The sequence below is a fragment of the Haliaeetus albicilla genome, chromosome 17 (genome assembly GCF_947461875.1).
Source record: "Haliaeetus albicilla chromosome 17, bHalAlb1.1, whole genome shotgun sequence".
Lineage (NCBI taxonomy): Eukaryota > Metazoa > Chordata > Aves > Accipitriformes > Accipitridae > Haliaeetus > Haliaeetus albicilla.
In genome coordinates this window covers 31566989-31590827 of record NC_091499.1, presented here as the reverse complement: position 1 = coordinate 31590827, position 23839 = coordinate 31566989, and the positions used below count along the sequence as shown (strand labels likewise).

General features: G+C 46.2%; 2 protein-coding genes across 12 annotated transcripts in view; one reads left to right on the top strand and one right to left on the bottom strand.

The window, feature by feature from the left end:
- Nucleotides 1–1063: 1063 nt before the first annotated feature.
- Nucleotides 1064–9263, bottom strand: TMEM178A (transmembrane protein 178A). The gene is given in 7 exon segments (XM_069804557.1): nt 1064–1317; nt 2556–2659; nt 2661–2679; nt 3508–3624; nt 5830–5836; nt 8731–8956; nt 9010–9263. Coding segments are annotated over 7 exon segments (981 nt in total).
- Nucleotides 9232–23839, top strand: part of MAP4K3 (mitogen-activated protein kinase kinase kinase kinase 3) — an 86259-nt gene continuing 71651 nt past the window's right edge. For 3 of the 11 annotated variants that reach the window (XR_011328521.1, XR_011328522.1, XM_069805281.1), the window contains exons 1-3: nt 9234–9478; nt 19775–19832; nt 23017–23107. Coding sequence is in view for 7 of the 11 variants with exons in the window: in XM_069805281.1 (XP_069661382.1) it covers nt 9374–9478; nt 19775–19832; nt 23017–23107 (254 nt within the window). In the remaining 4 variants the exon portion in view is untranslated. Of the gene's footprint in view, nt 9479–19774; nt 19833–23016; nt 23108–23839 lie in introns of those variants that run through there. The other 8 variants (XM_069805276.1, XM_069805275.1, XM_069805274.1 and 5 more) reach the window with 5 other exon arrangements.

Below are 23839 nucleotides of genomic sequence, written 5' to 3'. Positions count from 1 at the left end.
GATGCATCAACATAGCACTGAAGTCTCTTAATTGTGGGGACTGACGGGCTCTGTCAGCTTGAGCGCTGTCTGATAGATAGCACGGCGCTCTCATCTGTTAACTCATGTATCCCTGCCATTAAGCACTGGAAAATACAAATCCGCTCCTTTTCTTGCATCTCCCCATCCCTCTATTGCTATGGGTGGGTTCTTGGCCCAAACAGGAGAGATTTTCTGGGGCTCTACCTCCAGCAAGCTGCACTGCCCTGTAGGGAAGCTTGCTGCAAGCACTGTCCAGGCTACGACCCTCCTGGTTTATGAGTTTTCTCTGCCTTGCAGGAGATACCATTTCCAGGCTGTGAAATTGCAGTTGACACAAATGTTTTTGACAGAGGCAGGTATTTTACTACAGATACTGTAGCTTGACAAATGCCTCATAACCAAGAGAGCATCCAGGAATGGGCAGGAGTAATTTAATCTTTCTCACAGTGCAGCTCGGGTTCTCAGAATGGAAATCCTGGTTATTTACAAATTACACGGGAACTTCATGTACAAAGGATACACAAAGAGACACAGATACACATTGATTTAAAAGAAAAAGGTCTGTGTGGGCATTTTGGAAGGAGAGGGGCACCAAAGCCTTCCTTTAGGGTCAGATGTGGAAGGTGCTGAAGTAAATCATTCTAGATGATGCCCTGGGGAAGGGGGTATAATTCTGACTAGGATTCATTTGGCAACAGTGCTTTTTCCTTAATTTCTTTATGTACAGATCCTTGAAAAATAGAAATAGCCCTAAATTATTACAGCAACTTTCCTTTCCCTTTTACCTTCCAGTGCAAATATCTTCCTCCGCATGGACTTGGCATGCTGAACTGAAGCATCTGATACGGAGCCACCTCCATCCTCTGAGAGCTGTCTCCTTTTCAAATCTTTCTGCTGGGCAGCATGGAAGAACAGCTTGCTGAACCAGTAAAACGTGGTGGTCAGATTTTGAAGAATCAGCGTTTTGTGCTTGGAATCCTGAGTTGAGTTTTCCCTTCACTTCTGCTTCTTCAAGTAAGTCCTGAAAAATACTGTTCAGCCATCACTGAAGGGTGTTAGTGGCAGGTGGGCAGTTGTACGGAGGCTGCATAATGTTGCCCCTGCTAACAAACGGGTAAGCTGTGCAAAGGCACGCAGCTGCTACTGTAAATCCCAGACTGCACCAAGCACAAAATACAGACCAGCTGTATCCATATTCTACATCACTGGGAAGATTAGAGATGAATGTGGGGAGGTGGTTTAGGTCATATGATATGCTGGCTGCATAAGTGCACAGAGATACAATGCAAAATGTTCCTGTAAATGAAATAATCATACTGCTATTTTGAGATGTAGCATAGCATGAATAACAAAATAAAAGTTAGGCCTTACTACTCAAATAAGTTGCACCCAGCTTTATTGGTATAAGTTATCTTGGGTAGCACACAGGTAATAATTACCAGCATTCATAAAGTTTTCCTGTATTACCCAGTTATGCAAGGTTAAGCCATAGCTCTGTGGTTATGAATTGCATCCAGCAAACTTCTTGGTTGCTACTTTTAAGAATAAGAGAGTCTCCTCGGTGACTTCAGTCATGCCTGCCCTTCAAATAGAGCAAGGTAGCCAAAGCCTCTGTGATCAGATCTGACCCACGGGACGCAATTACATTGTGCAAGCTGGCGTGATGATGAATCCCCTCTGCCGGAGCAGAGCCTGCTGCACTCCTCAGAGCAGCCAGGGGAAATTGTTCTGCATGCGCTGCGTGTATATCCGATCTGGAGGTTATTGAACAGGTAATCTACCTCCACAGGTGGCCCTCCACATAGCTCTGCAGGGGAACCGTTCAGGCTAAATCACTCCCCAGCTCTCTGCCGACACACTTCTCCCAGCCTAGGGTTTCTGTTCGGTCACTCTTCATTAGGCTGTGTGTGTTTTTCATTAAGCAGCTAAATTAGCTATGCACAATGAGCCTTTCCTCAGGCCTGTGCTTTCCAGGTGTATTAAAAAAAATGTAGCGTTACAGCCTCTCAAATCAAAGTATTTCCTCTGGCACAAGAGAAGGTGGTGTGCTTAGCCTCCTGAGTTTGGATGGTTCAAACTCATGCTGGATTCATGTTCATGGATTTTACTTTCCTTCCCCTCTAAACAACCTCTAATGTTATGACTAAGACTTTTTTTTTAAAGTATTCCTCTTTCCTACTTCAGTGTTAAAAGAAATATTTAGTCCACCATCAAGGACTGCCACTGCAGCAAGGGACCATTCCATTCTGGAGAAGAGAGAGATCGCTATATATGTAAAGACGAGGGAGCAGGTGTTTTAGCCCTGTGGTCCTTTCCTGCTGCTGCATGAGGCCTAGAGCATTTTTCACAGGTTTTTTTGTTTCTAATTATTGGTTATTCCACTTGTATGAGTAAGCGACTCGCTTCAAGCACGGCACAGTAACTGGAGATCAGAAGGGAAGGCATGCTCCACTCACTGGCAGCACACGCTGCCTACCCAAGTGAAAACTGGTGAAGCCTTCATCTGTAATTAGCATGCTAGAACGACTCATTACCTGTCCCCAGGAACAGCAGACCTGCAATGCGCTGGGTGAGGCTTTCCTCCCAGAAGAAGCTGACTGCTGCCATGATGCACTCGCAGAGAACATCTGCAGCCACGCGCCGTGATCTTTCTCAAGTCTGTTTGCACCAAACCCAAGAAATTAAGAGCGGGGGTTACTGTGGACAAGCCTTCCACTGCAGGAGGAAGTGGAGGGACACCTAGAAATAGCCAGGAGTGCAGCTGCCCTGTGCCAGGCAGACCCACAGTAGGTGTAATCCCAGATCTGCCAGTGAGTACCTCTTAAGTAGAAAGTGGTACTGTAGCAAGGCTGCTACAAACTAGTGGTTTTGTAGATGTGCTATAAACTTCCCACTATCATATGAACCATATAATCATATGGCTGCAGCCATATGACCTTCAGGATGTGGGTGCAACATGGTTTTATACAGACACACTGTGATACTCTCTTTGTTCTCTTATTTCCTTCTAGAGTTTAAATTTAAAGTAACCTGGAGGGATAGAAATGCTCCAGTTCCTAAATGCCAGGGAGTTTCCATGCAGACAGGCTCTGCCATAATTGTTTAGCACAGGGCTTCTGTCATTGGCTTCTGTCGTCAGCTTCTGCTACATCTCCTGCTGGACATGCAGGTTTTCAAGCTGGTGTCTGCAGACCCCTGGAGAGGCAAGGGGGGAGGTGATCTGCCTGTGAAAGGTGGCAAAGAGCAGGTTACATTCAACAAGCTTAAAAACCCTTGTGTGTGGTGTTCACGCTTTCCTGGACCGAGCATGCTGGCCTGCAAGTAAAAATGAGGGTGAAATTGCTGATGGTTGGGGGCCTGGTGGGATCCTGCCTCCTCAGCCCCCTCCTCTGCAAACTAGTGTCTCATTGTTGCATTTTTCACGTGAAAGGGAGAGCAGGAGCCACGGGCCTCACCAGGGAGGAGTGGGCCATGCTGAACACTTACGGCACAAATGCCATTCGTCTTGGTGGATCATCTTCATCAGGTTGAAGCGGATGTTATGCAAATATACCAGCTAGGAAAAGTGGTACTTGATAGCAGTGCATCTCTGAACGATGCCTGCTAGAGAGGAAGATGAGGCGTTCCCATACCAGGTAACCAGCACCAGTCTCCCCTCCCAGTGCTGGGAATTACCCCCCTTTCCCGCAGCTAGTCCTTGTCACCTGCTGTCCTCCTCCCCATCCTTTTACCATCTGCTCAGCTCCTGCCCACCCTTTCTCCTCTGAGTAATCAGCTCTGCCCAGCTTCTCCCAGTACCAGCGCCCATGTCCTGGATCCTCCCAAGACCACAGAGGGCCAGCAGCACTCATAAAACATCATCTATTACATGGGAGCCTGACTTCTTCCTTGCCCCTTCCAAAAGGATACTGTTTCTCTCTGAAAGACACAGATGAGTATTTCCACACAGACATGTAGAAGCATGAGGAAATGCGTAATACTGGGCTGCTGAGCAAAGGCAAAGCAATCAGTGTTTTTCCTCTCATGCTATACTTGTGCCTCTCCTGGCAAAGACAGAACCTTCCCAGAAAAGGCCTGCACTGCAGCAGGAGAAACGGGCTAATGCAAAATCGCGGGCAGGAACCCTGCCTGCTGGGAACTGGCTATCACCAACTTCTCCCAAGCAGCCTGTGCTGGCCAGTGGCAGTGTTGGCTGAACCATGGAACTTGCAGGGAAGAGGGAAGGAGGGGGAAGGTGGGCTGGACCTCATGCAAGCTTTAATTTTTTTCCAAGGTGTGGAGAGGGGAAGGAAAAAGCAGTGCAGGGGTCTCGCTGGATTCCAGCTGCTGCATGCTGCACCACCGATCGGTATACCCAAAGGGTCACCGTCTGGCAAACACCATGGAGACGTGCCCTACCTCACCCCTGCAGCCATCGCTGCCCTGGGGCACCGTTTCCCTGAAAAAAGATGTTTTGGTGTTGTGTGGCGGGGGTTTGGTAGCAGGGGAGGGACTGCAGTGTTGGCTCCTTATGAGAAGCTGCTCGAAGCTCCCCCGGCTCAGAGCCGGACCCACCGCTGGCCCAGGCCGAGCCCCTCAGTGACGGCGGTAGCGCCTCTGGGAGAACCTAATCAAGAAGGTGAACCTGTGGTGAGTTGGGGGAGTGGGACGTGAGAGGAACCCCTCTGCGGATACTGAGGTCAGGGAAGGAGGAGGGGAGGAGGTGTGCCGGAGGAGGGGATGCCCCCGCCACGGTGAGGCGGCAGGCTGTCCCCCCCAGCCCGTGGAGGGGAGCGGGGTAGCGGAGGCTGCCCAAAATGGCCAGGACTCCGTGGGAAAGCCCGTGCTGGAGCAGTCTGTGCCTGAAGGACTGCAGCCCGCGGGAAGGACCCACGCTGGAGCAGTTCGTGAAGAACTCTCTCCCATGGGAGGGACCCCACGCTGGAGCAGGGGAAGAGTGAGGAGTCCTACCCCTGAGGAGGAAAGAGCAGCAGAGCCAAGGTGGGATGAGCGGACCCCAAGGCCATTCCCCGTTCCCCTGTGCTGCTGGTGGGGAGGGGGTGGAGAGAACCGGGAGTGGAGTTGAGGCGGTAAGGCGGGAGGGCTGAGGGGAAGCTGTTCTCAGGTTTGGTTTTACTTCCTAATATCCTTTGATTTGATTGGTAGTAAATTAAATTGATTTTGTTTCTTCCCCAAGTTGAGCCTGTCTTTTGCCTGTGACCATAAGTGGTGAGTGATCCCTCCCTGTCCTTGTCTCAACCCACGAGCTTTTCATTAGATTTTCTCCTCCCCATCCCACCACGGCGGGAGGAGCGAGTGAATGGCTGCCTGGTGCTTTGTTGCTGGCTGGGCTGAAACCATGACAAAAGGCATTTTTGCCTTCTGGATTCTTCACAGAGCAAATACTGGCAGGAGCCGTCACTGGCACCTTGCTCCTCAGCGTGACACCGCAGAGGTGGCTGCTTTAACAGGCAGTCTCAGGGTGTGCAGCTGCTTACAGATAAACTAGGAATGCAGCGCAAAGGCTCTCATGCTGTGTGGAAGCCCCTCCTTGAGCCAGGGTGCTGGGTGCTTGGCAGGGCGGAGGTAGACTTGCTCAGCTGAACAGGGAGCAACCAGTGAAAGGCATACCAGAACAGATGGGAGTCAATGTCAGATACTGCAAGGAAGTGGTACCCAAGAGATGCTGGCTGCTGTCAGGAGGGACCAGGGGATGGACAGCTGCTCTGGGGAGGTGTTAAAGAGGAAGAGACCACTGAAGAAGCCAAGTCTTCAGACTGTCAATGTCATGCTGGAAAGATTTATCTTCTTTTTTCTGCGAAGCACAACATAAAAGCTTCATGTTTAGGGAGAGGGGAAAAATGTCCAGGCTGTACTGCTGCTTTTTATGCTCTTAGAGTCATCCCTAAAAGTCTGAGGCTTAGCTCTTCTCCCTGGACATCAGGAGTGACTGCAACAGGAGTATACTAGGATGGGACTTGTGTACATGGGCCTCTCACATCTGGAGCAAACTGGGCCCTCTAAATTTAAACTTTCCTTCATACGCTTTCTTTGGGGCACAGCTTACAACCACTATCAACCTGCCCTGGGACTGACACAAACTGCAGCTATTCCCCTGACCAAGGCAGACTTCAGCATTCCAGAAAGCACTTGCCTGCCTCCATGTCTGATCTCACCAGGCTCAAGCAGGTGCTCTGTGGCCCCTGTAAGGACACCCTCCGTCTCACCGTGGCTCCAGTCCCATAAGTGAAAGGGACAGGCTGGCCCCAGGCCATACCTTCCCTCCACAGCACTGTCAGACGCAGCGCCTCACCCTTTCATCTGCAATGGAAAGATGACGGAGGGGTGGGAAGAGGTCTCCAACCACGGCAAACTGCATTGGTGTCACCCAGGTGGAGCCTGCCAACACATGCCGGCTGAGGAGCCAGTGCTCCCGCTTCAAGCAGTGGCCAGTATTTAGGGCTGTAGAGCACTAAGTGGCATTTTGGATGTAAGCAGCAGCAGCAGAATAGATGGATTGTGAATGCAGCTGGAAATAACAAGGCATCCAGCCTCAGCAAGGTATTTTCTGTGGCTGTGGGGTGCCACCGACTACAGCTGGGGCTTGTGATCCCTGGAGGCACAGAAGTCAAATGTCACAGCAAATCCCCCACCATCACCAGAAGAACTCTTAAAGCAGGAGCATTGGCTGAACTGTCACAAAAACGTTTAACACCCAAATGCAGTTTTATCTAATTTGTTTGACATTTCTGAACAGTGCTGAAGAGAAGCCCAGTCTGCCTCCCTGCAGCATATGGCTTGACTGTCCTACCATAGCCACATCTAAGGAATAGGAGGGAAAAGAAAAAGCAGAAGTCACCCCAAAGCTTAGGGAAGCAAATGATGCCCAACACCCATTTGACCTGTGTTTGAAGGCAGCGGAGGGCACATCTCTCAGCTCCATCTCTCTTGGCAAGGAGAAGGGACACAGAGACTCCCAGAGAAACCCATGGGTGTTTTTACAGGAACGGGGGAAGCGCAGGCAGCTGCCATGGATAGAAAGCAGGATTTAAGGAGAAAAATAACCCTGCTTGCTTCATTCATAACCATTTCCACCCAAGCAGAACTTGTCAAGGACGTAACATGGGAAAAACTATAACCCATTTCCCCTCTAATGAGATAAAAATGAAGACTGAGAGGCAAGAGCAGGCAGGTGACGAGGTTATTGGTGCTCCGCAACAGGATGTCCATTAGCCTTTCCGGACAGAGCTCAAACTCCCTGGCGTTTCCTTCCATAACTCATTCAGAGCTGCTGCTACTCAGAACTTGTCCCGGAGTCCAGTCCCCTTGGATCAGCTCTTGGAGCATCTGTGGCAGCCCCATCCAGCTAATCTATGCCCGCCGCCTGTCCTGGCTCTTCCTCAGCAGAAAGCAGCACAGCGTGCCCCAAAAACCTTGGTCACATGCCAGGAAAAATCACAGTGGCCTGAATCTGATTCTGGCAGGTTTGAGACCATTTTACTTGTGAGAGCAAAAGTCATAAAAACAAAGCCAAGGACAGAATTGCATGGCCCAGGGCAGCTGGAGGGACAAATGCACCAACAGACATTATGCAATTTCACAGCCATCACTGCTACACCTGCCAGAGCTCAACCCCCTCAGCTGCTTCTCTGCTCTGATAATCACACATTGAAATGGGGCCATGCACCTTCTCAGTGGAGAGAAGGGTCCCCCATGGCAACATCCTTGGCAAGGCTAGCAGGGGTGACGAGCAGATGGTGCATCTTTGTGCCCAAAGTCCCCCCTTGACCCACTCTTCTTATTTCACCCATCAGTCTCTGGCAGCAGGAGCGTGGTGGGAAAAGCCATGCCTGGTTCACCCTTACAGAGCCCAAGAGGTGCCCTAGGAGCCACACGCCGCAGAGCCATGCTCCAGGGGTTACACATCTGGGGAGAGGCCTTCCCACAGTTGTCTGGCACTTGTTTCCTGCATAGAGGGGGTGGGGGCCAGGGATAGAGGCAAGAACCCACATGCCTACACCACCACGCTGGAAACTCACGTGCAAGACGGGAGTGGAAGTGGGATTAGCAGTGCTGGTGTAAGAGGAAAGGCGGTGCACACTTTATCATGTGGGGCCATGCACAACACTCCAAAAAGTCACAAAATAAGGTGAAGCGGTCCTGCAGGTGAGGGGAAGACGTTGCCCAGCCAGGGTTCATTGGACAGGTATGCACAGATGCTGTGCCCACGGTGCAGGGGACCGGTGGGTGCACAGCATGGTGCAGATGCGGGCACATCCATAACGTGTGGTTCCCATGCCCCGCTGGGGAAGGACAGATACCCCACAAGAGCTGGCAAGGGCCCCAAGAGCTCCCACAGGAGTTAGCACTGGAGACTGTGGGCAACTGGGCAATGCTGGGACCCCAGCGGGTTCCCAGTTCTGTGCACGGGGGCAGTGTAGGAGGGTCCCCTGGGTGCTGCAGGGGTCCCCAGCTGCATGCACTGGGGCCGGTCAATTTGCGGATCCTCAGCTGCATACGTGGGCTCCGGGGATGGACTGCGGTTCCCGTGCTGGCTCTGGGGGGTGCCGGCTGCATGCTCGGGTGCTGTCTTTCCCGGGGGGGGGGGGGGGGGGGGGGCGGGGATCCCGGTGAACGGGCACGGGGCTGGCTTTTTGGGTCCACGGCTGCACGCATAGGGGCTGAACCCGGCGGGTCCCCGAGCCGGCAGCGCCGCTCCCCCCTGCGGACGAGGCCGTCGAGGCGGGAGTCGATGCCCAGGTAGCAGCGGGGCCGCCACAGCCCGGCGCGCGTGGCGAAGACCGGCCGGGCGCAGCCCGGGGCGGGGGAAGCGGCGGAGCGGCAGCGGCGGCCGCCCTCGCGAGCGCTGCCGGTGCCGCCGCGGGTCGGTGTCGTACCGGTGGTCGGTGCCAGCAGCAGCCGCGGCGCACCCGGGCTCAGGCGTGGCCCCGGCGCGCTGCCGGCGGAGGCGGAAGCGGAGCGAGGTGCCGAGGGCGGAGCGCTCCTCACACGCCCACCCTCAGCCGGGGGGCGGGGCGGGGCAGCGAACCGGGGAGGGGGGGGCGGGGGGAGCCGGGCGGGACCCGCCGCGTCCGCCCGCCGGACGTCGCCTGGAGCGGAGCGGCTGGCCGCAGCGCGGCGGGAGCATGCGCAGGAAAGGTCGCCCCGCCTGGTGCCGGCCCGCGCAGGCGCAAGGGCCGCCGCGGAGGAGCGGGGCGGGGCGGCGTACCTTGCGCCTGCGCGGAGCTGAGGCGCGGCGCCATGTTGCCGGAGGGGGCTGGGGGGCGGCGGTGAGAGCTCCGGTGTCGGGTTCCCTCTCCCACTTCTCCCCGGCCTGGGGGGCCGCGGCCGAGCGGGGCCTTGCCTTGGCACCATGAGCGGCGGCGGGCGGGTGTGCGACCTGTCCCGGCGCAACCCCCAGGAGGACTTCGAGCTCATCCAGCGCATCGGCAGCGGCACCTACGGCGACGTCTACAAGGTAGATGCGGTACCGCGGTCTAGGTAGCAGAGGGCTGTTGTCGTCGTCCCGGTGTGGGTTCCGTTGCCACGCAGCCGAGTCGGTTTCCTTCTCCAAAATCTGAGGGGGGCTTCTGTTACCAAGCGACCCCCCCCCCCCTTCCCGGCCCTGAGGGGGCTCCCGCCGTCGCGGGCGGCGAGGTCGTCCCCCGTCCCCCCCTTTAGCGGGGCCTGCCCCGTCGCACCGGCCCCAGTGCTGGTGGGGGCGGGTGGGCGCCCGGCCTGGCCGCCCCCGGCTCCCCCGCGGAGGGGCCCTGCCCCCCGCGCCTCTCCCTACTTGCAGGCCCAGCCGCGTCTCCCGCTTGGCCGGCCCATGCGAGGGGGCGACCCCAGGGGGCCGCCTCTGGTGCTTGGGGGCCGCGGCGTTCTGCCGGCTTCCTGCGGCCCGGGAGCCCGCCGGGAGCCGGTTCTTGCTACTGCTGGGTGCCAGCTCGGGCGTCTGTTTCACGGGCGGAGCCTGGGGCTCGGCTCTCCTCCAGACCGAGCCGAGGGCTGTGAGGGTGCGGGAAGCGCACGCTCGCTCGTTTCCAGCTCCGATGTCGCTTTAAATCGTGTGCTTGAAGGTGAGCAGGGCGGTTGATCCCGGCTGCTGCTCCCGTCGCTGTTTTGGATGGAAATACTAGTGTTTTGTGCTTGCGTCTCTGTAAAACGTGAGGCTGACCAGTCGGAGGGCGAACTGGGGAGTCGGGAAAAGTGTCGTTTAGGATGAGAGTCTTTCATGAGCCTATCATAAATTCAGAAACGGAGGAGAAGCAAAGCTAAAGCAACAGTAGCTGAACATAAGTTTGGCTTTGGGGGCTTTATAGCCTACTTTGACTTTTTTCTCTGCTCTGCAGCTTATGTTGTTATTTGTTTATCTAGCTGAACTCTTGCCTGATGGGATGCGGCAGCCTCTCCCTCAGGTAGGATGACAGTGGTTGTTATCTGCTCCTGTTTGGTGACAGAGCAGAGGGGCGAACTGAAGTTTGTCATGTGCAGCCAGTTGGAAGCATCACTTTAACTGTGTGCTTTCCAGGTGTCTTCTGGTCTGTTTTTGTCATCACCGGGTGGGCATGTGTGTTTAAGAAAACTTGCGTTGGTAGGCAGGATTGTAGGGAAACATTTAAAGCCATTCCACAACTTGAGGTGCACAGAATTGGCGCTGATGTTGCATTTGACTCTTAAGTGAATGCAGCTAGAATGAAGTCTTGTTTGGGTTGGGGCAATTTTGGTTTAATCTCAGCTCACTTGAATGTTATGAAAGTTTCAGGACCTAAATCCTCTTGTTACTCACTCTTAGTGTGCTAATTCCCTGCTTTATTAATTGTTTAATTAAAAGGGGTTTTTGTGTTGTTTCCGCACCTTACTAGCTTTCTTTGAGTATTTGTGTACTATGCTGATGTTTTAATTATCCAAGTCTACTTTCCTTATGCTCTGTTTTTTTGTTTTTCTGCGAACTGTTTTTCTGTGAATCTTGATGTGCTCAGCTCTGTTTCTGTTGCACTTTTTAACTGGCCTGTTGACTCTGTGATACCTTATCAATCAGATTTTTTTCAGTGCTCTGTACATGATTTTGATGGATATGAATTAGCCAAGTCATCTGTGTTTACAGTTTAATTTTAAGGACATTACCTCTAACCATGGAGTGAATATTTACTGTTGCAATTCCATATGCATCTGAAACCTGTTAAGTTTCGTTGGGTTTGTCAAGGTTTTCTAGATGATTAGCATACCTACATTGCAGTAACCTTCGGTTGGTGCTCTGTAAGTGGCCAGTGTTTGGCACTGCTTGTGACTTTTTTTGTTTGAGGCTTTGTTTGAGTGGATTTGTTTATGTTTACAATCTGCCTGGGACAGCTGAGATAGAAGGTGATATATCAGGACCAGGATATACTAGGCTGGTATTATAATTATTTATTTCTTCTAGATGAGAGAGAGGCAAGTGCTTTCTGATGTGGACAGCGTAGGGAAAATGAGATGTGCTTTTCTCCTGGATGGATTATTGTCTGTTTCATTTTGAGGCAAGGTCTTGCCCAAGGCACCTTCAAAGTGGAGCACAAAGTAGCCCCAGAATAATAATGAAAGCTGGTCACTTTTAATGTGGCAGAGAGGAAGTAATATAGTCATAAGAGTCATCCACATGTGACCTTACTAGGGCTTTATCTTAAATTTGTGAGGGGTTTCATAAAGCCTCTTTCATTTGCTTCATCCTGTGGTCTGTAGGTGAACTCTGTGGTTGATGAAATAATTGTGTGAAGCTGAGATTAGCCGTGTGATGGTGGTGCTCATCAGTGGGGGGGATTTCAGCAGAGTGGATCCAAGCACTGGATGTACTTGGGCAGCTTCAAACTGTTCTTTGTAAATTGCAGATCATCCCCCCCCCCACTACCTTAGCAGGGACAGCCATGTAGGGAGGTGTTTCTGCTGCAGTAGGTAGGGATTACTGCCTTAATAAGATGACAGTCTTGTTATGTTGACATTCTTGCTAAATGCTGACCTTTCTTTAACCTGCTTTCCTGGCGAAGTGTTGAGGAGCTGAAAGCAGAGCAGACTGGCATGTACTTTCTTGCTCCATTTTAGTTGAACTGAGGTACAACAGGACATGGATTAAATGTTTGATTTGTTTAAAAAAATAAATTTTATATGTATATATATTAAAAAAAAGGCAGAGTCTCTACTCTGGACATCTTAGAATTTGAAGTAAGAGCCCTTGGTGCGGACTGAACTATGGAGACTTGAAGGGAGCAAGGATATGGGGTCAGACTGATACAATCCTGCTGCTATGAGTCCTCCTGTTTAGCTGGTACCTGGAAACGTGCTAGCGCACTGGAAGTATGGATTTTTGGCTTGAACCAATATTTTATAATTATCTGCCCTCCAACCCAAGTTCAGCTTTCAAAGAGGCCTTGGAGAAGACGATAACAAATTCATCGCAAGAAGGTTAATGGGTAACTTGTTGATGGCATTAGCTCTCTATCAAATATGCGCAGTCAACAATAATGTGTCTCCTCTAACTAGCACCAGTGCAAGTTTGATTGTAGGAGATGAAGTGTTATCTGGATTACTGATGTATGTTCTTAATGTATGCCAGGGCCATAAACACTGGAAGTAACACTGTTTTCAGTGAGAGTCTGAAAGAGAGATGATGTTTGGGTTTTAAAAATTTTTTTCAGTGAAGTTATATTGCCACAATAGATAGCTAAAACATTAATATTGCAAAGTTCTTATGAGAAGTTTAAGTTGTCCGGAGATGTCTCCTCTCAAGACTGCTAAAGTTAATGGTGAAATCAAGTTACTACTTTGTCAAATGGTTGATGTATCTGTAACAAAACACAGACAGACAATCTGCTAATAGTGGGGTTTTTTTGAAATTTGAGTATTCTTGAGTGTTGCATATCACATTTTCATTTGGGTGGTTTTGTTTTCTATGTCTCAGTAAACTTATTTGTCAAGTAATTTATCATCATCTAAAGTTTAGTTTAGAGACTGATAGCAAAATTGCTTTTCTGATTACAGTTACATGTCAGAAAAGTTCTTGAAATTCACCTTCAGTTTCTGTCAAATATTCTTGTCCAAAATGACACCTGCTAGAAAGGGTGAAAAATAGTTATGCTGTTGTACAAGTCATTTCTGTCTTTTGTGTTTCTGTATTTCACTGTTGCAAAGAATTTAATTGCGTAGGATGGTCAGCAAAGTGTGAAAGAAGAGTTAATTTTTTTGGTTGTGAAAGAGGCACAGTCCTGTCCTGCTCAGTTTCGAGAGATATTGCTAGAGTTAAATGATGTGGTGCTTAATTTTTGTTTGCTCTGTGTTTACTCCATGTCTCATTTAGAAAGACTTTTCTGTCTCTTAGTACGAAATTGCCATTCTAATTGTCCCTGGTCCCAGGCCCGCTGTAATGTATGCCATTCTTTTGGGGGTTGGGTTAGAATTGCTGCACATGGTATTCTGACAGAGATCATGTTAATAATAATGCTATAATTTTCCTGTTTGGCCCCATCCTAATACCTTTGGTTTTGGTAGTAACTGCACATAGATTTGAAGTATCTTCTGAGGTGATTGTAGGTCCGTTCCTTTTGTTCATACAATTAGTTTATATCACAGCATATCTTGGGGAAAAAAATAATTGTTTTGGTTTAATAAAGGTTGAACTTCATTTGCCATCTGACAGGTCATTCACCATTTCAAGGTGGACCCTTCTGAAGATTTTCAGCATTTTACTAAAAGAAAGGCCCTTCTTTTACTTTCCCCTTTACTGAAATTTAAATAGTTGTGATGATTAGTGAGATTATTGTTCCTGCAAAGGTACCTGTTATACCATTTCTGCCTTATTTCAGTTCCTTGTCACTTATGGCTTCAGCCAGTTGACAAATGAAGACACAGAACTTGGTAGGGTGCGCTGTGCTTGAGGCCTCATTTTAAAAAAAGAAAAAGCCTGATTTTCTGTGCCCCAGCCCTTTGGCATGGGAGTTGGTTTTGGTGGGGGAAGTCATGTATCTACCAGCTCAACTGCTTCACGCTAAAACACTTGGATTCTGTGGGTATCTCTGGGGAATACCTGGTGACTTACGGCTTTCTGCTCTCCACTGTGTTTTGGAATCTGTGTTTTCTGGTAGGGCTCATGTGTGTTGCTGGAAGATAATGTGTCCAGAACAGATGAACCTGAATTTTGATGAACTCCCATTTTGCAGAGTCCTACACACAAATCTCTTCTCTCCACATGCATGCCCTTTCTCCTCTTTCCTGGTGTGATCCAGTAAGGCATCAATTCCTCTACAGCTTTGCTGCTTCTGAAATATTGAGACTGTGCCTTTTAGTTGTGTGCTTTTTGATAGGCATGTTAGTCTTCCTTTCTTCTTGATTGACGTTACAGCTGTTGAAGCTCCTTTTGACTTTGCTAGGAATAAATGTCTGTTTTGAAGGCTCTCTTTCAGCTTTAATTGTCTTTTGAAGCTTGTTAGGCAGACAGAGAGTGGGCAGAGAGGGGTGGGTGTTTTGCCATCCCTTTTTTAGTGTGCTAAGTGTGTACTACAAGGCTTAGTTTCTGTAACTGTAGTTTCCTTAACCAAGAATCCATGCCTTGCGTAGGGATTTTTGTTTGCCTTACTTTCAGATCTTTTTGTTTAACGTCACCTTTATCAAAGCATTGCTTCCTAAAATTGTAGCTGTTGTGTTTTGGTATCACGCCTCCTACCAGAATGTGGAACCTAATTATTTTTGGCATAATTCTTAGTAGTTCAATTCCTGTTAATTACATCTGTGACTTTGTAGGATGGGCTGAACTGATGTGACAGCTCACTGTTGCCCAAGAGGGGCGATTTCCTACCCTGCTCCTGGCTGTCTTGCCACTTACTTTGCGTTAGCTCCCATGCTCAGTGCGATGCCTGGGCCGGTGTGGTTAGCTAACCTGGCAGAAAACTAACCCAAAAAAGGGAGGCAGGTGGGTTTCTGCTGACTTGGAGAGTTGAATCAGCTCCTGGGGGAGTCGTGTGTGTTTGAGAGAGGCTGAAGAGAAGGGCTGTAGGGCTGGAAACAAGGGGGTTGGGAAGCTGTTCAGGTGCGTTTTCCTGAAAGCAGAGCTAATCCTGGTCAGGAAGCCTGTCTCTGCCCTGGGACCAGTTATCCCGTGAAGTAGCAACTTGTTTAGAAATTGCTTATCTACATTTTGTTCAACAATTCACGTAGGAAGTAGTCAAAAACAGAAGCACCTGTTGTTACTGTCTTAGACTTCGCTTTTTGGCCTGGTTTTTGTTGCAGCATTATACGCTTTATATTACCAGTTATCATTTGAAGGACAAATATAAACTTGGCAAGAGATTTACGTCCTTGGATCTTATGTCTATCCTGGTTCAGCTGCACAGAATTCTCCTTATGATTCTACTGTTGCGGCATATATTAGGGGCAGTGCTAAATACTAGCCTTCCTCCTCCTTTTCTTCTTTCCCCTCCTTTTCTTTACAGACACACACCATGCATGTCTTTTGCTTGGCTGATCTTTCCCAAATAGAGACCATCCAAGTAGAGCCCTGCTGCATTGCTCTTCCCTTCTGTATTTCAGAATAATAAGATCTTTCCAGTTCTGAGTCATTTTGGTTAAGGAATTTTTGTATAACACAATAACAGCAAAACCTGGATTTTTCTAGCTTTTACTTCTAGTGGGTGGCAGTTTTTTGTATAACATTTTGATCTGATATTCTGCTGTTGTCACAGAGGCACTAGTAATTATTTCCTGTTTAATTAGGTAGTGCTTCTCCAGCTTGACTTAGTGGTTGGTGGATTTTTTTATTTTTTTTTTAACTCCTCCCCAGATATGGCCATCTAGATCTCTGGAAAAGTATTGTTGTTTTAGCTGCTGGTAGAGTGAGGATCTTTATATGGTTTTTCCAGAACAGACATTGTATAAATGCTGTGTACATTTAGTAAAGTGATTGTGTGTAAATGCAGGCATTGTAGGCTGATCATTGCTTCTGGAAGACCTGTGTAATGCATTCCCATTGACATAGTGCAATCTGCATTTGAAGGAATTAGTTGCAGGCTCCTGATCGTGGAAGCAGGGATGGGAGAAAGAACTCTTAGCTATTGCTGTTAACCTCATCACAAAGGCTGGGAGTTCCAGCACTTGAGATGCAAGTGGAAACAAAAAAAATCAAAGTGTGGGTTTTTTTTTTTTTACATGAGCCTCTGAAATTTTCGGTTGCGTTTGCCGACTCAAAAATACTCATTTGAAATTGTTCTGCAGCCAGCTATTCTTTATTGATGCTCCACTCTAAAAACCCATAAGTAATTGGCAACTTTGGTGTGATTATGCTAAATGAAAGCATAAGGCAGTATCCTCAACATACTGAGCTATTATATGGTATGCATGCAAGCACCCTCAAATTAAGAGTTAGAGCCAGCTCCAACACGTGTTGAAAAGCATATGGTACTTCAGTCTTTCTCAGTCTCTCATTCATGTGAGCTTAGGCAAGGAATTGTTTCTAACTGATGATTTCAGAGATGTTTGAGATCTTGTAAAACCTGTCGGGGTACCTAATCTTCATCGCTTGCAAGGAACCCTCGTGTCACTACAATCAGAATAATCTCTTTTTTTATATACTCAGATTAACAAAGGCAATTCATATTCTTACACCACCTTCGATGCTAATAACCCAAATGGAATAGGATGCAAAGTGATAACTTATTCAGATAATCAACTTCAAGTCGTGTTCTTAAGTAACAATTTATGCCCTTAAGCAGTTGGTAGCCTGCTGTTCCTGAAGGCATTGGTGACCTGCATTAAATCAGGTTTTGTTCCTCCTTTCTGGCTTTCATGAGCCCAGGCAGATACTTGTCCAGAGAATGACCAGCTGGCCCAAGAGTCCTACCACTGCTGGTGTTGAAGAAAGGAAGCAGTGCCTAAGCTGAAGGTGAAAAGACACAATGTTCTTTCCTGCCCACGATTTTGAACAGTTCTTTTGAGAACATGACATTGAAGAAGAAATCCCTTTGTGATGGGAGGGGGCTGAATCAGCCATGAGATGTGGAGAGCGCAGGTTTGGCAAGGCTGCCTGCTGCTTGGACTTTATTCCTTTGGCTGGGTTTTTGCACGTCCTGCTCCAGATGTATCTATAGATTTGTCTGTCTACTATTGATGTTTTTTGGCGTCACCATCACATAAGACTTTGTGATGAGTATCCTCATATGTTTTAATCAGATTTGTTCCAAAATTGTCACTAGCCCCTACCCGCCTTCTATCTTGCTTTAGTAGCCATAGCACTGTGCAGAGCGTAGTGACCTATGGAGCCATAGTCAGAGAAACAAATTCCTGGCAGCTGGACACAGTATTGTGAAAAATAAAGAAAAGAAAACCAAATGTTTTTTGTTAGACTAGCAGTGTCCCTGAAGCCTGTGAAATTTTTCCAGCTTGGCTTGCACGTCCCAGCAGCAGGCAGGATGCATAACTTCAGGATGTCCTCAATTGTGTCCACTACAGTTGTATCTCATTGATTACCTTAGTAGCCCAAGTTGCCCCAAAACAGGTCTTTAAGTATAAACAAGACTCCCTGATAGTCTCAGGTCTTCGTTAAAGCTTCAGTAATTTTTCTTGTTAATCTTGGAAGTTAAAAAATGCTGACCTTTGATTCATGAACATCTTGCCTCTGTGTTTGTTTCTCGCTATGAAAAGAATGTGTTGGAAAAAGAAATAAAGAATAAAAATCCTAGCTCATGCTTCAGTGGTGCCACTTTCTCATGTGTTGCCTTCATTCTCTGGGACAGATAAAGGGAACTCCTATTCTTGCTATTAATGTTTTTAGTGTCTTTTTTCTACCATACAGTGATGAGTGGAGACACTGCTGCCATTGGTGGGGTGAGCAAATAATGACTTAAAGGGAAGGCTGCCATAGAAAATTTATTTTTTTAACTGTTTTTCTCACAGTCTATCAAGTTTTGACTACTCCTTTACTTTTATAGGATTTCCACTGGTCTCAGGATCTATTCATAACCATTGGCCTAGCAAATGATTTGCACATGCCAGTATTCCCTCCCAGCGTTGCAGAAGAGCATTGCCACACCAAGGAATAGTGAGAGGTTTGAGATCGGCTGTACTAGGAATGACCTGGGTAGATCTCTAAACACAGAAATATACGCTGCATTTATTTCCAGACTATTGCTGACTATTTTTTATAGTCTTAGGGTTTTTTTCCTTCCACTTGTGGTTCCACAACCAGCACCTGGGCTACTGTAGCTAATGGTCTCATTTAAGTCACTTTAGGAGCTCTAGGCCTCACAAATTTTATTGACTGGCCAGGAGACTCACCAAATACTCTAAGGTATTGATTCTTAACATAGCAACTTAAGAGCTGGTTGTGGAACCTATCTGCATCATTGAATTCTGTGATTCTGGCCTTTTTTGATTTGAAAATGGACGGGGTGAAAAAGCAAAAGCAGGACTGGTCTTGCCTTCTGTGCCCTGTGTAGGGGGTAGAGTGGGCATGGCATTCAGTGCAGTGGTGGTCCAGCACAGTGCAGCTCTGGGTACCAAGACTCCCCTGGGGAGAGGAGAAGCTGTAGCTGAGCATCCTTCAGGAACTACTGCTTTGATGCTGGGGAGCAGCTTTGCTGCCCTCTCCCCATCCATAGCTGGGTGCGGGGCCACTGAGGTATCCTGAAAGCACTGGGCAAATGGCTCCTCAGTTTTCAGTTAGTAGTCAAATGCAACAGTTCTAGAAGAGAAGTCATTATTACCATAATTTGTGTTGCTTCTTAATGGCTTTATAAAAATTTAGCTTCCTTGGTTGCTCTGTAGAATGTAGACTTTGCATGACAGAGCCCTGTACAAAATGCAGTTAAGTTGCTGAGTAGCTGCTGCTGAAGTTGGCCACAGAGCTGCTGTGTATATGAGGGGAATGCTTTCAAACTCTTTTGTTTACTGGCTTGTGTTTTTTTCACACCCTTGCAGCAAGGGGAGGATGCTGTCGGTGGCGGAGAGTAAGGACCAAGGGGCACATAGTGAAATGAGCAGGAAGCTTTGCATCGCTCTTGTGGGAGTCTTGGAAGCAGTCACATACGCTGCAGGGTACGGCCCTCTATGCTTCCTGGGCCCTGCTTGTCTGCTGTGAGATCTGTGTATGCTGTTAACTGCATTGCAGTCTATATCTCAGTGGTCGGTTTGTTTATGGATTTTAATATGGAAGTACAGCATGGTCAAGGACTTGCATAATTTAGGACTGTTGTGTGGCAGCGTAGAGTTTCCTGAACATACTTAAAGCTTCAGATCACAGTACAAATTAGCTGCCTAGTGGGATATTTTTTTGAGATAGCTTGCTTTATTGCTAGAAAATAAATCCAGGATGAGAAGTTTTGTTGGAAGAGTTCTTCCTACAAACGCGTACTGGAGAAGAGCATGTGAGTTTGGTTCACTGTCAGTAAGCACAGATGTGGATTATTTTAAATAAGTGGTTTGAGTGTTTTGGATATAATGGAACTCAATAATGATGCTTATCTAATGAAACTATATGCTCTAAGCCCAATAAAAAATAAATGCATGGTGTATTTGGAAAAAAAAATTATAACCTTGCAGGAAACATAAATTAAAACATCTTGTATATTTATTGGCTCCTCCTGAGGCTGTTTTTGCTTAAAAAAAACCCCCAAGCCCCAACAAGTAGTTTCACTGTTTAAGAACTTTGTGTATCTCAGTTGTTGTTTTACTCCGTGTTGTCAGAGAACATTGAGTTGAGAATGTAGAGCTAGTTGCTGTGTTCTGCTCTAAATATTCTTCTTTTTTTTGTTGTTCATAGGCTCGAAATGTCAACACTGGTGAGCTAGCAGCAATTAAAGTAATAAAACTAGAACCAGGTAAGTGTTTCTTAACTGGAATAGGCTACAGAAACTAAATATTTTCATGCTTAAGATACAATTATGCAAAAATCATTTGAGTCCGCTCATTGAAAGAAGGGATAATTGTTGCTGTTTAGTGTAGGACAAAATACACTGTTCTAGGAAATAACAAGAATGACAAGCATGATGGGAGAGGAAAAAAACATAACTGGAAAACAGTTAAAGGAAAGCTGACTGAAATTTCAGTGAGAGTTGTGGGTTTTGTCCTAAGTACTATGTTTTCAACCCATGTGATAAAAACCCCTGTATAGTACAAAAGGAATGAGGAAGACAGCAAGGCAGAGAACTCCTGACCTGGAAAAAGCATAGAGGGAGAAAGACAAAGAAGGAAGGGTGAAACAGGTGAACGCTGGTATCTACAAATTGAGTGCATTTCCTGAAATTCTCTTGGAGACTTTGATTAGGACTTCATTGTATGCTAGATTTATGCTTGAACTGTAGTTATGTTCTGATTTCACAAAGTACATACGCCTTACAGATCGGTTATCAGCCTGCAAATGCTCTTTTATTAATATGGTTAGGCTTGTTGAACAAGAGTGTGGTAATCTGGGAAGTAAAATGTCCAGACTTTTTGATTAACTTGTAACAGTTGGTGTTCCATTTCAAGGTTTAATGTTGTGGGGGTGGTGTGTAATATTTTAACTACTGCCTGGTTTGATCCTTAAGGTCTATGCGGGCAAGAAGAGAAAGAAGTTACTAGCTTCTTTCTTTTTTTCCTCTTACAGTTTTGGAAGCGATTAGAAATGCTGTGCTTATATAATGCATGCACATTTAAAAATTTAGGACAGTATGTTACTATGTAGTTCCAAAAGTGTGTGCTCATCACACTTCTTTTATTCACACTGAAAGTCGTGGTCTCAGATTATGTTGTCTAGTTCTGCTGCTTTGGCTTTTTATGACAGTTCCCATTGCTGGAGTACTTGGCTGTGCGTGATGTGGGTTACCAGTCGAGCTAAGCCAAGCAGCTGTGCTGTGTCTCTCTCAGGAATGGCAAAGATAAAACAGGGAAGGAGACTTGTGTAGTGTGGAAAGAACCATAGGACTCAGCAGACTCAGATGATGTCAACCTTTAAAACAAAACAACTTCTTACTTAGCTGACTACCGCTTTCAAAAGTATGAAGTGACTTGGTTGAAGAGTGTGTTGTATGGGTTGTGCTGAGCAGGACTTGGAGAATCGTGCTGTGTGTGTGATCTGAGATGGGAAGCACTGCAGCTGGGGTAACTTGCCTTCATGCTGTGCTGATGGGGATAACAGCTGGCATCTTGCAGTTAAATCAGATATTTTTGGCAGCCTTTGAATACCTGAGTGGTGTACAGAGAATGCGCTTTAGCTACCCTGTGTTTGCTCAGCAAGCTCAGTTTTTTTCTGTAGTTGTCAATTCCAGTTGCTGTAGAGGCTTGACGCAGCTTCAGACGGGCCGTGTCCGAGTTCCAGAACCATGGCACTGGCTTTCTTTGCGAGTTTTGCAGAATTGGTGACAGTGTGAAGAATAATGGTTAATAATGTTTAGGCACTTACTCTAAAGCTCGTGTTACTTAACTATTTTGGATGCAATGAAAACACTGGTGAAGTACTGGAGGAATTGTGTCCTTTCATGGAGATACTTGTCCATATATGAAAATAATTTCTTGTTTGCGTTTCAGGGTTTGTATGTTTAAAGGTCTAGCCAGGTTACAGCAAGCCATCAGCAATACACCATGGATAGTAGACAGTCTGTTGTGATGTTAACTTGCAGCTTGTGGTTTGAAATTTGCTATCAGTTAAATAAAATACACGTGAATATTGGATTTCTGGTTAAAAAGAACCAAATGGATAGGTCACCAGTACGTTGATGTATTGGGAGAAACTTAAAACATTTTCTTAGGTAACAGCTTGGCCAGTTCTGGTGGAATTTGTTGTTACATTTGAAATTTATTAACAGCCATATTTGAGAAGTGATTTTGAGTTGCAGCAATTGATAAATATGAGCTTAGCGTCTATATTCAACTTCTTAGACAATAGCTTTGGCTTCTGGCTTAAAAGCTCTTTTGGGTTATGCTGAAGTGTGCTACAGCAGTACACTAAAAGGAGAATTTTGACATACTTTGAATTTTCCTGTTTTTTCAACTTGCTTAAAGAGTCTCTTAAGTTAGTCATGAAGTTAAATGGTTATTTTAGGCCTTCAGGGCTTGTTTCACCTATGAAGTCCTTGAGGTTAGTAAGAATGAGTTGGTTTTTGTGAACCGCGTATAGTAACTAAACGAACTTCAGAAGAACTTTAGAAATAATATACCAGACTAGCTATAATTTGCCCTTATGACTTAGGAAATTTCAGAGGACCCCCAGTGTAAGATACTGAACGGCAAAAGAGCGTTTGACATGTATTTCTGGAAAAAAAAAAAAAAAAAAAAAAAAAATTAAAAAGGCTGTCAAATATCTTTTACTGGCATTCTCTTACATTTGGTATCTTTCTTGCATTCCCTCTTTAACTTACCCACAAATCTCCTGCACAACAGCCCCAAAACAGAAATGTTTCCGTTGGGTTTTCAATTGCATACATGATTTTCTCAGTGTACACATCTGGTAAGAATGTTTTGTAGAAAGACAGGGACAACCGAGGTACCAAATGGTAAGACTCAGATAAATGCCGCATCTATGTTAGTGTTTTATGTGGACATACGTTAGGCACAGTCCATAAATTTATGTGCTTACCGAGTTTACTGAAAAGTTGCAGCAGTAGTGTACTATTGAATGTTTTTTCTCAGGAAGATGATCTAATGGGTGTTGGTTATGTGGCCAAAAATAGCAAAGTTTTGTCATGTTTTTAAGAACCTGGGATATTGGCAGGACATATGCAGATGGACACAGCAGGGTCTCCGGGAAGATAAAGACTTTAGAAAGAGCTATGGCCAATATCATAAGAGCTGTCAGATAGCAGATGTGAGGTCCATCTGGCACAGAATGAAACTTCTTAGCAATAAGTAACTATATTCTTAGGCCCTTGCTAATAAATATTTACATCTGCTTTATATGTCTGTGAAACTGGCACCTAATTAGTTTTAATTACTCAAAATGTTTATTTTATAAACATGTGCTGGAAGTCTAGTTGAGATGTGAGTATGAGCCAGGCCAATGAAAATATTCATTTTTATGCTTTTCAGGAGAAGATTTTGCTGTTGTGCAGCAGGAAATCATTATGATGAAAGACTGTAAACATCCAAACATTGTTGCTTATTTTGGCAGCTATCTCAGGTACAGTTTGTTTCTTTTGCTCACTTAAAAATGCCTCTCTATCTCCTTGTAAAGGACAGGTCTATAAGGTGACTTAGGCAAAACTTAAATTACCAAATATGTATTATCCACTTGTATGTTATTTTTCTTCATTTACCTTAAAGTCTGTTCTGTTTAATACAGTGTCTCTCTATAAATAATGTTTTCTTAGCAAAAACTTTCAGTGACCATGTAGTCAAGTTTCCTTGGAAATGAGTTGTCACTTACAAGCTTTGAATTTAATATGTAAATGGAAAGTTAAGCAGGAGTATGACAAGTATGAAGAAAGAGTCTGTGTATATAGTATCTTTAAAATCTGTTTCAGTAAAATGTCTCTTAAATTTGCAAAACTTTGTGAAGTATAAATATTGCATAATACAGATAGTGTTCTCAGAAACTTTCTGACTTAACTGGTGTTGACATGTTAAATTGTCTGAGAACTCAAAATTGAATCTTATGGGGAAATAAGGAGGAAAAATTTTTTTTTTCCTTGCTTAACAGTAGTAATGCTATGTTAAGCTTTAAGGACAATGTAGCCTTTAAAAAGCCCACTGGTGATTTGTATTTTAGGTTTGTTTTGAAATCTAAAAATGGTTGATATTTTAGCCCTTTTATCTTTGCTTTTTTCTCTTGAGCTTCAGAGTTGTTTAGGACACTTAATGTAGTATATGTAAATATGTAAATTACTCTTTCGTGTAATTCCTTTTGCAGGGT